This window comes from Trachemys scripta, chromosome 9 (genome assembly GCF_013100865.1).
Source record: "Trachemys scripta elegans isolate TJP31775 chromosome 9, CAS_Tse_1.0, whole genome shotgun sequence".
NCBI classification, from domain to species: Eukaryota; Metazoa; Chordata; order Testudines; family Emydidae; genus Trachemys; species Trachemys scripta.
The window spans coordinates 96,750,016-96,765,666 of NC_048306.1; the positions used below are offsets into that span (position 1 = coordinate 96,750,016).

The 15,651-nt window shown below is 49.0% G+C and overlaps 1 protein-coding gene across 3 annotated transcripts in view; it reads right to left on the minus strand.

Moving 5' to 3' along the window:
* VWA5B2 (von Willebrand factor A domain containing 5B2) overlaps nt 1-15,651 on the minus strand; it is a 55,214-nt gene that overhangs the window by 27,139 nt on the left and 12,424 nt on the right. For 2 of the 3 annotated variants that reach the window (XM_034782349.1, XM_034782348.1), the window contains 3 exons: nt 12,479-12,655; nt 10,882-11,043; nt 535-766 (listed from right to left, as the gene is read on the minus strand). In XM_034782349.1, coding sequence (XP_034638240.1) covers nt 535-766; nt 10,882-11,043; nt 12,479-12,617 — 533 coding nt within the window. In that variant the 5' untranslated portion in view covers nt 12,618-12,655. The remainder of the gene's footprint in view (nt 1-534; nt 767-10,881; nt 11,044-12,478; nt 12,656-15,651) is intronic. The other variant, XM_034782350.1, reaches the window with a different exon arrangement.

Genomic DNA, 15,651 nt, shown 5'->3' on the forward strand with positions numbered 1-15,651 from the left:
CAGCGACCCCTTATCCAGAGCAGCCTCGCTCCCTATCAGCGCAGCGAGTTCTTGCCATGCACTCCTGGGCATTCCAGCAGCTGGGAGATTAACAGGCTCCTCTGACGATACCCTGGGATGTGCACCAGACTTTAGTTCACACCTGGGTATCTCAGGCAGGCCACAGGGACTTTACTGCCACCTCAGGCTAGTGGAGAGCCACAGTTCATCAGGGAGGGAACATGAAGCATCTTCCTGAACCCCAACATCCTCTCGCATTTACCTGTCAGCTCCCTCCCCCACCCCCATGAGGACGCAGCAGGAGAACGTGGGAATCCACAACTGAGGAGACCTGGGGACCTCACACCTCTAGCGTGAAACTCTGTATTTGGTGAAGTTAAGGTGCATTCTGGGAATCTTCTCAGGGACGAGGTGACCACAGAACCATCCCTCTGCTCCTTATCCCCTCCCTATAGCCCCTCTGCTTTCCCTCCCCTTCTATAACCTCCTCAGCCCCCACTATGGCATAGACTCCGAGAAAGCCATGAAAATCACCATAGGGCCAACCTGTCGTCACACAAGCCTCCCGGTTCACTCGCACTTTCCGGGAGGGCCACCACGAGGGGCGTGAGGACGGAGGGGAACGTGATGTGGAGTGCACCGTCTGGCAGGGTCGACAGCTCCTGGCTGCTGCTGAAGACAACCGTCAGGATTTCTGAGGGCCCAATGGGGCCCGTGCTGAGGATGAAGGTAGAACGCTCTAAATCTTCATCAAGGATTAGGTGACCTGGGCAGGAAAGGAACAGTCAGCAGGCAGTTTCCACAGGACGGGCGTTTCGAGCATTGAGCTGGTGTTCGCAGTTACAGACCAGCACCAGGACGGGGGATCAGCCCCTCAGCCATGGACAGTCTCAGACTGGAATAGTGAGGCCAAGGGGATTATTATTCATTATACATTAAGTATTATCAGTATGCTTAGCAATGTACAAACATATAAAAAGACACAGTCCTTTCCCTAGAAGTTTACAGTCTAAAGTCTGGTCTAACTACAAAGTGAAGCTGACGTAAGCCATCTTGCATTGACCTATTTGTGTATGTGTCTACACTTGAGCTTGTCTCCCATCAATGTAAGTGCCCCATTACAGTGATGCAGTAACACCACCTCCCTGAGCGGCATTGAGCCATGGTCGATGTACTGAGGTCAATACAATGCGAGTGCAGATACTGTGTTACTTATGTCGACCCTAACAGTCCTCCAGCAGCTGTCCCACAATGCCCGACACGGACAGTTCTGGTCACAATTGTGAATTCCACTGCCCAGGGGTCACAGAGACTGGAAGGCCCCCCTCTGCTTTAATGCTCCATGAATTTTTGAAATGTCTTTTCCTGATTGTCCAGCTTGGTAAGCACACCTAGCAGCTCTCTTTTGTTGTGTGCAACTCCCCAGCTGATCATGCTGTCTACATGCTCCAGATGCACTCCAGCTTGGAACAGAAAGGAGGTACTGGGGAAAAGACACTGTACAAGCACAGCTCTGGACCAGCCATAGAAACATGGACATCTATGAGCAGATTGCCTGGGGGATGCAGAAGGGGTACAATAGGGACCAGCAGCAGTGTCATCTGAAAGCAAAGAAATTGCAGCAGGCATATCAAAGGCCAGGGAGGCCAACAGTTGATCCGGTGCCGAGCCACGGACCTGCCACTTTTACAAAGAGCTGCATATCATACTTGGTGGAGATCCCAACACTGCCCTGCACACCACCATGGATACCTCCGAGGAGCCCAAGCCTCTGTCGTGAAAAGGGAGTTTGGCAAGAGGAGCCGTGTGGAGCAGTGGGGTTATGTACATAGGGGTGTCCCTTGAATCCTCTTGAGAGAGCTCGATAAAACTTTCATGGAGGTACTCTGCAATCCTCTCCTGAAGGTTTCTAGGGAGGCAGCCTTATTTCTTCCTCCGTGGTACGACACTTTCCCACACCAATCAGCGTTAACTTCAGCAGGCATCGTAGGCTCCGGGGCTGGAGCACCCACGGGGAAAAATTAGTGGATGCTCTGCACCCACTGGCAGCCAAGCTCCCCTCACCTCCCATCCCACCTCCTCCTCCCCCTCCCCTGAGCGTGCCGCCTGCCTGCTCCTCTGCCTACCTCCCAGCATTTCCTGCCCAGTTGCCACCATACAGCTGTTTGGCAGCGTTAGCAAGCTCGGGGGGTGGAGGAGGAGCAGGAATGTGGCATGCTCAGGGGAGGAGGCGGGGCTGGGGTGGGGATTTGTGGAAGGAGTTGGAATATTGGCAGGGAGGGAGCAGAGTTGGGGCGGGGACTTTGGGAAACGGGTTGTAATGGGGGCGGAGAAGGGGTGGGAAGATGTGGGGCGGGGCCTCATGGAAGGAGTGGAGCAGGGGCTGGGCCAGGGACGGGGGGGGGGGTCGAGCACCCACAGGAAAGAGGGGAAGTCGGTGCCTATGGCAGGCACCATTGCAATACACAGGCTAGCAGCATACAGGTTTGGGAAGCTTCAGGACACCAGCAGCAGCTGTGCTCTCTCTGCCTTTGTTACCCTCAGGAATGAAATATCAGTTAAACCACCACCACCTATGGAAAATGGTGCCAGTATTCAGTGACACTGGCCTATCCCAGTGGTTTTCAACCTGTGGTCTGCAGACCCCTCAGGCCCTGCAGACGACATGTAAGGGTCCACGAAAGGTTGTTGTTACCACAGAACTTGTCTAAGATTTCCAAGGGGTCCAACCTCCATTTGAAATTTTTTACAGGTTTGCAAATGAGAAAAGGTTGAAAACCACTGGCCTATACTCAGAGTTTTATGCAACTGAGCAATTCCTCCTCCTTTTCCTCGCCCCTGGCGGGCCGTACTCACCATGGCTGGTGCTGTAGTGACACCAGGCACAAGCTCTCCAAGGCCTTGTTTAAAACTTTAATGGAGAAAGAGAAGGGAGCTGTGAATCTTAACTTTCCCTTTCTGTTGTGACTATACTGACAATGGTACCGCTGTGTGTTTTACCTGCAGGTTCTCCCTCTACACCTTCAGAATGCCTGAGCCAGATGATGAGGAGAAAGAAAACGACTCGGGATGCATCAAGATATAATAAGGCTTCTCCGGCAGCAAATACAGATGCCGCAGACTCTTGTGGACCTTCAGGGTCAACAATCACAGGCATGCCTCCCTTTGCTATCCCTGGAGAGCTCCATTACACCTCTCTACACCAGGGGCGGCTCCAGGCACCAGCGCACCAAGCGCGTGCCTGGGGCGGCAAGCTGTGGCGGGTGGCCTGCCGGTTGCTGTGAGGGCGGCAGTCAGGCTGCCTTCGGCGGCATGCCTGCGGGAGGTCCGCCGGTCCCGCGGTTTCGGTGGCAATTCGGCGGTAGGTACGCTGAAGGCGTGGAACCGGTGGACCTCCCGCACGCATGCCACTGAATCCACGTTACCAGCAGACTGCCCACAGGTGCGCCACCAAAAGCTGCCTGACTGCAGTGCTTGGGGTGGCAAAATACATAGAGCCGCCCCGTCTACACATACCCCTAACATTCCACCTGGCATCAGGGGGCACATCCCTACCTTACCACTCCACCCCAGGGGACATAAAGGACAACCACAGCTTCACATACACTGACCTGTGAAAGCCACAGTTGCTGAATGCGTAGGTAAATGTGTGTAGGTAGGACACAAATGTTCTTTCCCTTTATTAAGTTCTGTTCCATTAATTTATTAAGTTTTTAATGTATTTGCTTTTAAATTGCACAGATTTTTCTTTGTACTGGTTTTGCTACTGAATAAAATTATATTATTTGGAAACTAGTTCATCTGTATTAGCTCCCAACATATGCTGCGGAGTGCCTAGCAGTTCTGACAGCACCTACTTGCTAACTACTGTACAGTGTGACATAACTCATAGGATCAATGACACACAAGTGTGATAACCATAAATGTACAGCAAGCACTGCAAAATTATTAGGTGCATTGACAGTGTTATATTCATAGATGTACACCAAGCACCACACAATTTCTAACAGGCCCACAAATAGCAGGGTGAGGTACAGCACAATACACCACAATGCATTACTGTACTGTGATTCACTGTTAAAGTGCTCCTTCAAAGCCTCTCTGAACTGTATGGCTCTGCACTGAGCTCTTCTAATAGCCCTTGCATGTGGCTGTTCAAACTCAGGAGAAAGCCACTCTACCTCCACCCCAGCTGCAACTTTTCCCCCTTTGCTTCACAGATATTATGCAGGACACAGCTGACAACTATAATCATTGGGATTTTTGTCACTGAGATCTAATCTTGTGCATAAACAGCACCAGCATCCCTTCAATCTACCAAGAGCACATTCAACTGTCATTCTGCACACGCTGAGCCAGTAGTTAAATCTTTCCTTGGTGCTGTTGAGATGCCTGGTGTATGGCTTCATGAGCCAGAGGACAAGTGGTAGGCTGGGTCCCCCAGGATCGCTATTGGCATTTCAGCATTGCCAATGGCAATCCACTGGTCGGGAAAGAAAGTACCTGCTTGTAGCTTTCTGAACAGTCCTATGTTCTTAAAGATGCCAGTGTCATGCACCTTCCCTAACCAGCCAACACTGATGTCATGAAGCATCCCTGGTGATCCATCAATGCTTGTATAATCCTAGACAAGTAGCCATTTGTGTTGATGGCTCTGTGGCAAGGTGCTCTGGTGCCTAAATAGTGAGATGCGTGCCGTCTATCGCTCCACGCCAGTTCGGGAACCCCATTTCTCCACTATGTCCTACAAGCTGCCAAGAGTCACAGTCCTGTGTAGCAGGAAACAATTAATGCCCCTGCACACTTGCATGACAACAGCCCCCACAGTGCATTTCCCAATTCCAAAATGATTTACCACTGACCAGTCGTAATCTGGAGTTGTAAGTCTCCAGAGTGCGATTGCCACTTGCCTCTCCACTCTCAGTGCAACTCTCACTTTGGTGTCCCTGCGCAGAGGGCTGGGGCGAGGTTGGCATACAGATCCCGGAATGTGGCCTGGTGCATCCGAAAATTCTGCAGCCGCTGGTCCTCGTCCCAACCTGCATTATGATGTGTTCCCACCTGTCAGTGCTCATTTCTCATGCCATAAGTGGCTCTCCATCATCTGCCACTGCTCCGTGAACACCACCTACAAGCTTTAATTGGTTCTCACTATGTCCCACAGCAATCTTTGTCCTCCAAGAAATCGTCACATTCCCCACAGATTCCATTCTTCTTACAGTTCTGCAAATACCAGAGGCTCATGCCTCCTGTGCTTGCAACGCTCATGATAATAGTGCAGAGCTATGCGGGTTTCATGCTTATGTCAGAGATGGCAGACTGTGAGAAGGGTTCATGGGATTTTTTTAAAAGGTGCAAAAATTATGGGATACAGATGACATTATGGGATGAAGACAGTTGCACACTGGGAAGTTGACCCCTTACTCCCGGTGACCCCTGCGCGGCTCCTTTTTGCCCCACCATGCATTGCTAACATTTCCCAATGCGCTGGATGGCGGCAAATTGCACACTGGGATACCTACCAGTGGTGCGACCACACTGTGCATTGACAAAAGCATGCCTGGTGAGTACGCCAATGCAGGGAGCCTAGTATGCACGGGCACAAGCGATATACTAACTGCAAGAGCTTTATGCCGAACTGGATGTGGAAGGTGAGGGGCAGCCAAATGAAGGAATTCAATCAGTGGAGTGGAGAGGTCAGGAAAAGAGGATGATGTCAGCTTCAGTGTTCACGGTGGAGTAGAAGGGAGAATCTGGGAGGCCAGAGGAGAGAAGAAGGTTGCAATCATGGCAGGAGATGACAAAGAGCAGGTTTTGGTGGGGGAATAGAGAGCCAGGGATGGATCTTTGAGATCTTATAGATCAGGAACTGAAGGGATCTTTTAACATTGAATGGTGGGGAGCGAGAGACAGAGAGAAGGAAACGGAGGATGTTCCCAGAGGAGAAAGATGACTTCATCACTGCAAAAGGAGAGGGATGGTTTTAGGGGAATACATGGAGTTCAGGTTCAAACATATTGAGTTTGAGATAGGCTACATAGGGGATATTTGGGCAATCAGAGATGTAGAACTAAACTTTCAGAATGAAATATTGGAGATGTGACATATCCAGGAGGAAAGACTGCAGATATGAGATGGGGCAGAGTGGGTGATGGTGGTGGTGGAGAGTTAGACTTGGGAGTCACTGGCAAAGAGATAGTAGCTGAAACTATTGGGACAGATGAGGCCACTCAAAGAAAAAGCAAAGAGGCAGAAGAGAAGGGGAATGAGAACAGAGCCTGAATCTTCAGGGATGTCAATAAACAGAGGGAGAGAAGAGGAAAAGAAGCTACTAGGGGAGACACTGAGGGAGTGCACAGAGATAGGAGGAGCAGTAGGACTGAACTGAGAAGCAGATGTTCCAGAGGAAGAAGCAGTAGTGATTGATGGTTACAAGCAGCAGAAGACAGAGGAGGAGAAAAGAAAGGAGAGCCTGAAGATTATTAAAGAGCTAAATCAGCAGTTTCAATGGAGGAGACAGGCCAGAAGCTGGCTTGCATGGCATACAAGAGAATTAGAGCAGATGACGTCAAGGCAGCTGGAACTGGTGGCACATTCAAGTTGCTCGGAGGCAAAGGATAGAAGTGAGACAGAGTCACAGAGAGGTTTCTATAGGCTCATATTCAAAAGCTGAGGGAAAGCAATTAAATGTTAATGGGGATGAGAACTGTCCCTTTTTCAAAGACAGCCTGGCCCAGGACCACAGGTTCAGGAGAATCAGCCCTCACTCACTGACAAACCAGCTGGCACTGGGATGCTGGTACTGGAGGGATCAACCCCAAATTACAGACTGTCCAACTATGGGACAGTGGATTCAGGGAGGAGGAACAGTTTATTTCAGAGAACTCCCATACCCCATCACTCCTCCTACCCGCAGGTAGGACAGCTCTCACCTCAGTACCTGCCCTGACAGGGAGAAGAGTCAGTTTTAATTTGTCCTGGACAAACCTCAAAGGATTCAGTATTTCAGTTCCTTTGGCACCATCCGGAAATTCACATGCTGCTTCTCCAAACTTTGTTGGCTGAACTCATGAGTGGGGTTTCTGGCCGGACTCCCAGCACCTCTTGGTTCCAGCTATGTTAGCATTGCTTTGGGAATCACCTTTCCAGGGGAGGCTGGGATCCCCCACCCCAGCTAACACCCAGAAGCACAAAGACAGCCTTGAAAGCTACACATCATAGGCACCGACTCCCAAGGGAAAAAAATCAGTGGGTGCTTAGCACCCACCGGCAATAGTGGTGCTGCAGCTCCAGTCAGGGATCAGCAGTTCCTGAGCAGCCCCGCCTAGACCAATCAGCTGGTAGGCTACTGCACTAATCAGCTGTTTGGTGGGCTCCCCTGAATGCAGCCCCACTCTGCCTATCAGCTGTTCTGCGCCTTCTGGGCTGGCTGCAGCAGAGGCTGACCCAGTCCTAACTTCAGCCCTCAGTGGGGGGTGGGGACCTTCCTCCAGCAGCCTCAGAGAGCTGCTCCAGCCAGGGTTAGGGAGAAGCATAGGGCTCCCTCTGCTCTGCAGAAGTCCAGCCTCAGCAGCAGCAGTGAGATCTTGCTTACCTGGGTTGGCCCCGGCTCCTACGTAGATCTCCTGGGCAGGCTCCAGCTCCCAGTCGGCTCCAACTGCAGGCAGCATTAGGTGCGTCCAGGCAGAGGGAGCCTGGCTGGGGATGGGTAGGGCCCACTGCAGTGGCGGGAGAGGGGAGGCCACCATGGGCACAATTTGGGGGTGATGGGGCATGCAGAATCACTGCCACTGCCTTCCCACATTTCTGCCAGTGCCAAGCTTGGGGAAGGGTCTGTTCTCAGGGGTGCCATTGGGTGGGGGGACTATCCTGGCCCCCCCCCCCGGGATAGTAAAAATCTGAGGGCAAATCTGTCTCTCTCATCCCTCCCTTCTACCCATGCATCCTTTATCCAAAAGGCTCATTTGGCACTGAAGTTAAATAGGTGTTAACAAAATCAGACCAAACAGAGTTTTTCAAAGTGTGATTTAAAATCCTTTCCCCTCTCCATTGCTCAGTTTTCGGTCTCTTGACTCTTGTGACTCCAGGCATCTGAAGAAGTGGTTTTTTTACCCACAAAAGCTTATGCCCAAATAAATCTGTTAGTCTTTAAGGTGCCACCAGACTCCTTGTTGTTTTTGTGGATACAGACTAACATGGCTACCCCCTGATACTTGACTCTTGTGATGTTATCATTTCACTAGTTCTCCTGTTATCATGGGCTTTGTCTGGACTAGCATTTGTCCTCCTGTGGTAATTGATTGCCAATTGCTTGTTAAGTGACTGTAAATGCTAATCTAGGTGCAAACATTTGCAGAGTATCAGCCTGGGCAAACCACAAAACTTTGTGCTAGAGAACAAACATTTGTGGAGAGCCTCAGTTATTAACACAATTAACATTTACAATCAATTGGTTCAAATTATAACAGGACCACCAACTCTAGTCTAGATAAAGCCAAAGCATGAGTCCCCCAGGCTAGACAGGACCTGGATTTTTAATATAAAAGGAGGCAATATAAATGTATCGTACTCCCCAAAACAAACAAACGTATCAACAAAACAAAAAACACCTAGCACCACAAATCTTCATGTCTTCTTTACACATCAGAAGAAAATCAAACAAAGGCACAGTCTCAGTTATCGCCCCTTTACAGATCACCTTTAAAAATTAAATGATCCTTTACATTCCTAATTCCCCCAAATCAGGGAACTGCCAACTTTGTGGAGCTGAAAGACTGGATCCGAGTGTGAATATTTGTTCCTTTCCACCGTTGCATGTATATATAGAACAGTGCTGGGAGCAGAATGGGTTAGGGTAAGAGAAAGCTGATTGGGGGGAAAAACCCCTCAAAAAAACCTTGTCTTGAAAATAGCGACAGGGTTGGTTTAGTAGTCAAGATTTCTGAGGTCGTTTAAGTGAGATACAGTCCCACTAAAAAAATCATATAACATCCAAATTTACACTTCTTATAACTTTTTTTTTTTTTAAACAATACTTGGGGCTCAAACTATGGCTCTGATGCTGGTATTCTCTCAGGATCAATCGTGGATAATTTCCACCACCCACTTCCCTTTTGGGGAAGCAATAATTAAAAAGCTATTCAGGGGCTGGGGTAGAATTTATGGTGCAAATTTAAGTTATTTGATCAAGAGGTTCCCAATAGATGTCCTCCTCCTGCATTATGAGCTCCTTTTAATTTTCAAAGTACTCTAAAATCCACATGCATAATGAGATTATCTAGGATATTGGTTTGCCACAACAGGGGCAATGGTGCAAATTTGGAGTGATTTGGTTCAGGCATTCCGCAGATACTGTCCGCCTCAATAAGAAGAAGATTTTAATATTCCAGTTGCTCTAAAACTGACAAGCAGAGTGAGATTACCTTGAACAATGGTATTCCACAACTGAAACTGAGGTAGAAGGGAAGTCCCATTGAGATGAATGGGTCATTTCACACCACCCAGAGCTATTGTGTTAGACCAGGGGTTGGCAACCTTTCAGAAGTGGTGTGCCGAGTCTTCATTTATTCACTCTAATTTAAGGTTTCGCGTGCCAGTCATACATTTTAACATTTTTAGAAGGTCTCTTTCTATAAGTCTATACTATATAACTAAACTTTTGTTGTATGTAAAGTAAATAAAGTTTTTAAAATGTTTAAGAAGCTTCATTTAAAATTAAATTAAAATGCAGAGCCCCCCGGACGGGGGGCCAGGACCTGGCCAGCGTGAGCGCCACTGAAAATCAGCTCACGTGCTGCCTTTGGCACGCGTGCCACAGGTTGCCTACCCCTGTGTTAGACTATTCATCTCTTTGGAGCACCCTAATTCATCTGAGCACACCCCACTGAGGTGAGTGGGCCATTCCACACATCAACAGTACTCCGGAACTGCAGAGGGCTGTGCAGAGCCCATTCCTTTACACTAGCTCCCTGAAGTAAATACAAAGTCTGGGGCTCCCTGCTATTCCTCTTGCTGCCTCCAGCTGGTAGATGTGTTTCTAAAGTGGCAGATCATTCCCTGCCCACAGCTGCCCTCCTATCATGCCCCCTCACTAACACCTCTTCCTCAAGAAACAAGGAAAATAACTGCCCAAAAATATGGTTAATTCAGGCCTTGTTTACACTAAAGCCCCTTTGCCAGTATAGCTATGCCAGCTAGACTCACCCCTGCTTAGTACCTTCTCCAACTCAAGAAGTGTGTTTTAGATTCTTGCTGGCACTGCCAGTCTGACGTGCCTTCTCTGGCTTGTCAGATTGGGTTTATATCCGCTGGAGAACCACAGCGCCACTCAGACTGCTTCCCAGGCTGGTGAACCACCTGTGGTTCATTCATTTTATACCAGTGTAACTCCACTGATTCCATTGGGGTTGTTCCTGATTTACAATACTACAAGTGAGGACAGAATCAGGCATAGACACTGACTCCATGGGTGCTCTAGGGCTCAAGCACCCATGGGAAAAAAACAGTAGGGATGGTTCAGCACCCACCAACCACAGCTGTTCAGCAGCGAGCTGGCATGAGGCTTGGGGGGAGAGGACAGAGCAGGGGCAGGAAAAGGTGGCATGAGGGCAGGACCTCAAGGGAGGGGGCGGAGCAGGGACAGGAAGAGGTGGAGTGAGGGTGGGGCCTCGAGGGAGGAGATGGAGTGGGGTGGGGCCTTGGGGCGGAGCATCTACCGGGAAAAATAAAAGTCAGCACCTATGCTAAACGTAACTTCTCAGCCCTCAGGAGGCTCTTGGATTCCATCTGTGCTTATTTGAGTAACCCTTGGCTTTGACATAATTTTAGCCACACCCTTGTCCTAATATAGCTAGGTGACGTGTCACCACCCAGCATACTTACCGTTGGCACAGAGCAATGGCTGGCCCAAACTGGGGCTGCAGTCAACACAGCAGTCCTCTGCTCGGTGTCGATTCTGGATCTGGAAGGTGATGCTTCTGCTTCCTGTCACAGCTTCAAAACCTGCTACCACCTCAGACTCCTCCAGCGGGTAGATGAACACACCTATAGGGGGCAGCGGAAAAAGAATTCTGAGGCTGAGACCTGAAGAGCTACCAGACGGAAACCAGCCTGACTCAGAATAGATTCCAACCTTAGGCTCAACATTCCCAGCCTGCACTACGTGATGTACATCTCTACCCCGATATAACGCGACCCGATATAACACGAATTCGGATATAACGCGGTAAAGCAGTGTTCTGGGGGGGGGGAGGCTGCGCACTCTGGCAGATCAAAGCAAGTTCGATATAACGCAGTTTCACCTATAACGCGGTAAGATTTTTTGGCTCCCGAGGACAGCGTTATATCGGGGTAGAGGTGTATTAGCTCTTCACCACAAATTCTGCTTTAGTGCTGGTAAAAGGTCCTGGAGAGCATGCACCTCCATTTATCCTCAGTGCAACTACAGCACAGGCAATTGCAACATCAGCTTCTCCCATGTTCCACATCCCCTAACATTTTTCAGAGTAACAGCCGTGTTAGTCTGTATCCGCAAAAAGAAGAACAGGAGTACTTGTGGCACCTTAGAGACTAACAAATTTATTAGAGCATAAGCTTTCGTGGACTACAGCCCACTTCTTCGGATGCATATAGGCAACCCCTCTATGTTGGAGAGAAGAATTCAGTTTGTTTATTCGGTCCATAGCTTCTCTGTTGAGACTCCCAGCAAGGGGGGCAAATCTGATGGTGGCTTTTGTGATGTGGTAATTGGACTGAGACTCACTAACTCACTTCACCTCCTAAACCGCTGAACAGCCATCACATGGAAACGACTTTTGGTCACTACTCCCAACGTGGACAGAATAGAGCAGTTGACCTAGTGATGCAAGGTTTTGTATCCCAGTTCCAGTCCCCTCTGAGCGAGCCAGTCCTCCAACAAGGGATTTTTAACCTTCAGGATGCACTAAGGCAACTAGGAAACTGCTCTAGATCAATTTTAGTATCTACTTAATGCACCAGAGGGTGCCTAGCTATTTAAACGCACAACAGCCTGGCTATTTGTCGCCTTGCTGAAAGGTGACTGGATCAGTGCCTCCTGGTGCAAACCACCCCAGATTCACCTATGATATGATCAGGGAGAAGGAAAGCCCAGTGCTTCCACCTCTTCTTACTCATGGGCTGTACTGGATTTGGGAAGGATCCTTCTGCCAATCTAGCATTCATGTCCTGGCTCAAGCATGTGTATTCCGCTGCCTCCTACGGGAACATGCTGGGTTTGGTTCTACCTATATCAGTTCCCTATACTGACTATCCTAGTGGGTCTCCTCCTTTAGGTCACTAAGTAGAGGCAAGAGTTCAAGAGACCAAGGATGAACAGGTAGAGGAGGATGGGTGCAGCACGGCTCCACACCAAGATAGGCCAGACCTGCTCCTATATCCCAGCAATCTGCTAGTTAAGTAGGTGCAACTTATTCTTTAGCTCTAGATAGATGCATCTTACCTTCTACAGGATCCTCCCCTGAGTTGATGTAAGTGAGGTGAGCAGTGACTCCCAGGGAGTACCCGTTGGCACAGGCCTTTACGCATGAGCTCTTCAGAGGGAGAGCTGTCCAGGTAGCTAGAGAATACAAGCCTGGCATGGTCTCTAGGCACAGCTACCAGGTCCTGCCAGCTGGGGCTATAGAGAGAAGGTGAAACAACACAAGCAAGCATTGAAGTTTGGAGGCAAGGAGAGGTCAGACTGAATGCTGTCTTTAACTACCAGGAGAGGTTCTGAAGTCTGTAAAGAAGTGGGATTAATAAGTCAACCGCAAGATTAGAATATTGCACAATGAAGCTGGTGATTTTACAATATTCTTCCTTCCTCAATTCCTCCACCCTCCCTCTCTCTGCTCCTTGGGTTTCCATGATGCTTTGCTCTCCTGGATCTTCTCATCTTTCCTCTCATACTCTCTCCTCTGCCCCCTTTCTCCGTCACGCTTGACAATTCCACTATCTTCCCAATCACTCAAGTGTACAGCCTCGGGGTACCATTCAACTCCTTTCTCCCCTTCTCTCCTCACATCTCCGTTCTAATCAGGTCTTGTTACTTTGTACTCTGCAACTTCTCTACTGTCCTTTCATCTCCATCCCAACCTTCATCTAAAACCCTCACCTGGGCCTTGGTCCTCTCTCACCTCAGCTATTCAATCTTCTCCTCTCCAGCTTCCCTGAATCTCATCTTGCTCCCCTCCAATCTATCTAAAGTGCAATACCAAATTCTCCTATCACACTTCTCTGACCATTCCACTCCACCTCTGAGCCCCCTCCCTGACTTCCCCTAGCCTGCTGTATTACATACGTCTCATCCATCATCCTCACGTTTAGGATCAGGTATATGTTTCTGCCTTCATTTCTCCTGCTCTCTCCTTTGCTCCTGCTACGGCACTACCCTAATTTCCCTCTCTGTATCCTTCCTCCATGCCCACCTTCATGCCTTCTCCATGCCATTACGCTCTTATACTTGGAACAAGCTCGCTCTGCTGATGCACCAAACCACCTCCTTCTCTGCTTTCAAATCCCTCTTCACAACATTTTTTCTGGCAAGCCTTCCAATAATGAGTATTGCACAATTCCTCCAGCACCTCAAGCTCACACCAGCACTCACTAGAGTGGGATCTCTGAACTCTGCATCTAGACTTCATTGCAAGATGGGCCTTCTTATGTTTTGTATAGGGCTGAGCATACAGCTGGGTCTCAAAAACCAATCCTTGGTAGGGACCCGAGGAAGGTAGCATCATGCTGCCAGGCTGGGCAGCCACTCTGGGAGTGCTCACTGGCCACAACAGCAGCAGAATTAAATGAGCCCACAAGCTAAGCAGGGCAAGGACTTCCTCAGCCCCTGTATTTAATGGAGTTTAAGAGAAAAATCCCCGTTTCTGTGGCCCTTTGGAATGGATTTGACTGGGAGGAAAAGAGCAACACAAGGACGGATTCTAAGCATGGTTGGGATCAAACAGCCATGCGCTTGCTCTCTGTTTATTTTTCCATGTCAGCAGCAGCTGAGCACTCAGCCTACACTTTCCAGTGAAACCAGCACTAGCTGCTAAGATCTCCAGAGGGGGCCTATATGGACACTGAAGGCAAAAGAAGATTCGTCCCAGACTATGCTCCATGCTCTCTTCTGCTGTCTTTAGGGACCGGACATCAGGAGACACCAAACCCTGCTTCAGCCTCAAAGCACAGGCCGTATCTGCTGTTCCCATCCCTGTCAGCCACCCACAAAGGTTACCAGGGTAATTGATAAACAAGTGAAGGGAAAAAACACAGAGTAGCTAGGACAAAACAGAGACTGGAGTCTCTGTTTGTTGGGGGATTAATAATTAACAACAAAGTCAACACTAAATCTGAGACAACATAGCGGGGAAGGAATTGTGGGAGGATGCATCCCTCCGACAGCTGGGATCTCGGCAATGCCCTCAGGCAGATCATGCAGAGTCCACTTCTGGCCACAGTAGCTCCCAGGCTATGCCCATACCTTCTACCTGTGGTTACTTACCCTGAGAAAAGTCCATGAATGATCCCAAAAGGTCAGGACACCAGCCCATCCCTGAGGCCATCAAACTTTCCCACCCCATTCCTACTTCCAGTTCCCCATATCGACTCAGAGACTTTTCCAAAACTATTGCTCAAAGGATATTCCTGATCGAGAAGTGAAATGTAATGTTATTTCCACAACGTGCCTCAAGACTCACATGGAGGGACTGCCTGAACCAACAGGCCTCACTGCTTACGTGAAGGGGCTGTTTGGCCCCTCTTCCACCAATATCCCTCACCCCTTCACAGGAAGAGACTGCATAATCCTGGAATAAGAAAAGGATTCTGGCTCAGTGTCCAGCCAGAGCTGAGCTTCTTTGCAGTTGTAAGTGAATGGATCCCCAAACTGGTCAAATCAATGTATTTCCATAAAACATTCGGATATGCCGTAATGCATCTTCCCTGCAGAGAGATTCCTTAGATCCTTCTTCTCCAGACACATGCAGTATTTAGTCTGTGCCCAGCCAGCTTACTACATACCTCACCTCAACTCCCACTCTTGATTCACCCAGATGCATAATGGATAGAGACATCCCAGCATCACTAACGTGTGCTATAGATTTAACTGCTCTGAGTGCAATAGGCTAAGAGAAAAGGGCAAGGCCAGATGGAAACAAAGCAGCTGGTTTCATCTCACTCCAGTGTCCTTCATCTCAGGAATAGCAGGCTTATGAGACAGACTGTAATTTAAGATTCCATGTACCCACAATTTATGGGTCAAGGATGCATCTGTTTGGAGCACCTTACGCCACTTGGAAAATGGAGACACTGAAGTGGAGGAGTGATAAACCCAAAACAAGTCTGAAGAGACAGAGCTGTGATCAAATCAAGAGAGCAGTGGCTACAAAGGATGGGGACGATGTCCCGGAACTTTACAGACGAGCATTAGAAAGTACGTACAACCCAGGAAAACATAGATTATCTCAGATTGCCATTACCATGCCATCCACCTACACATCCCATAAAATGTAATTACCAGACAACTTAGATTAGTGCACAGATCCTAGGAGGCTGGGGAGTGTGAATCTTGGTAGTAATCCGGCCCTGGGCGTGGACCCTGCTGCATTTAGGAGCTGGAGTGTGATTCCTAACACTAGA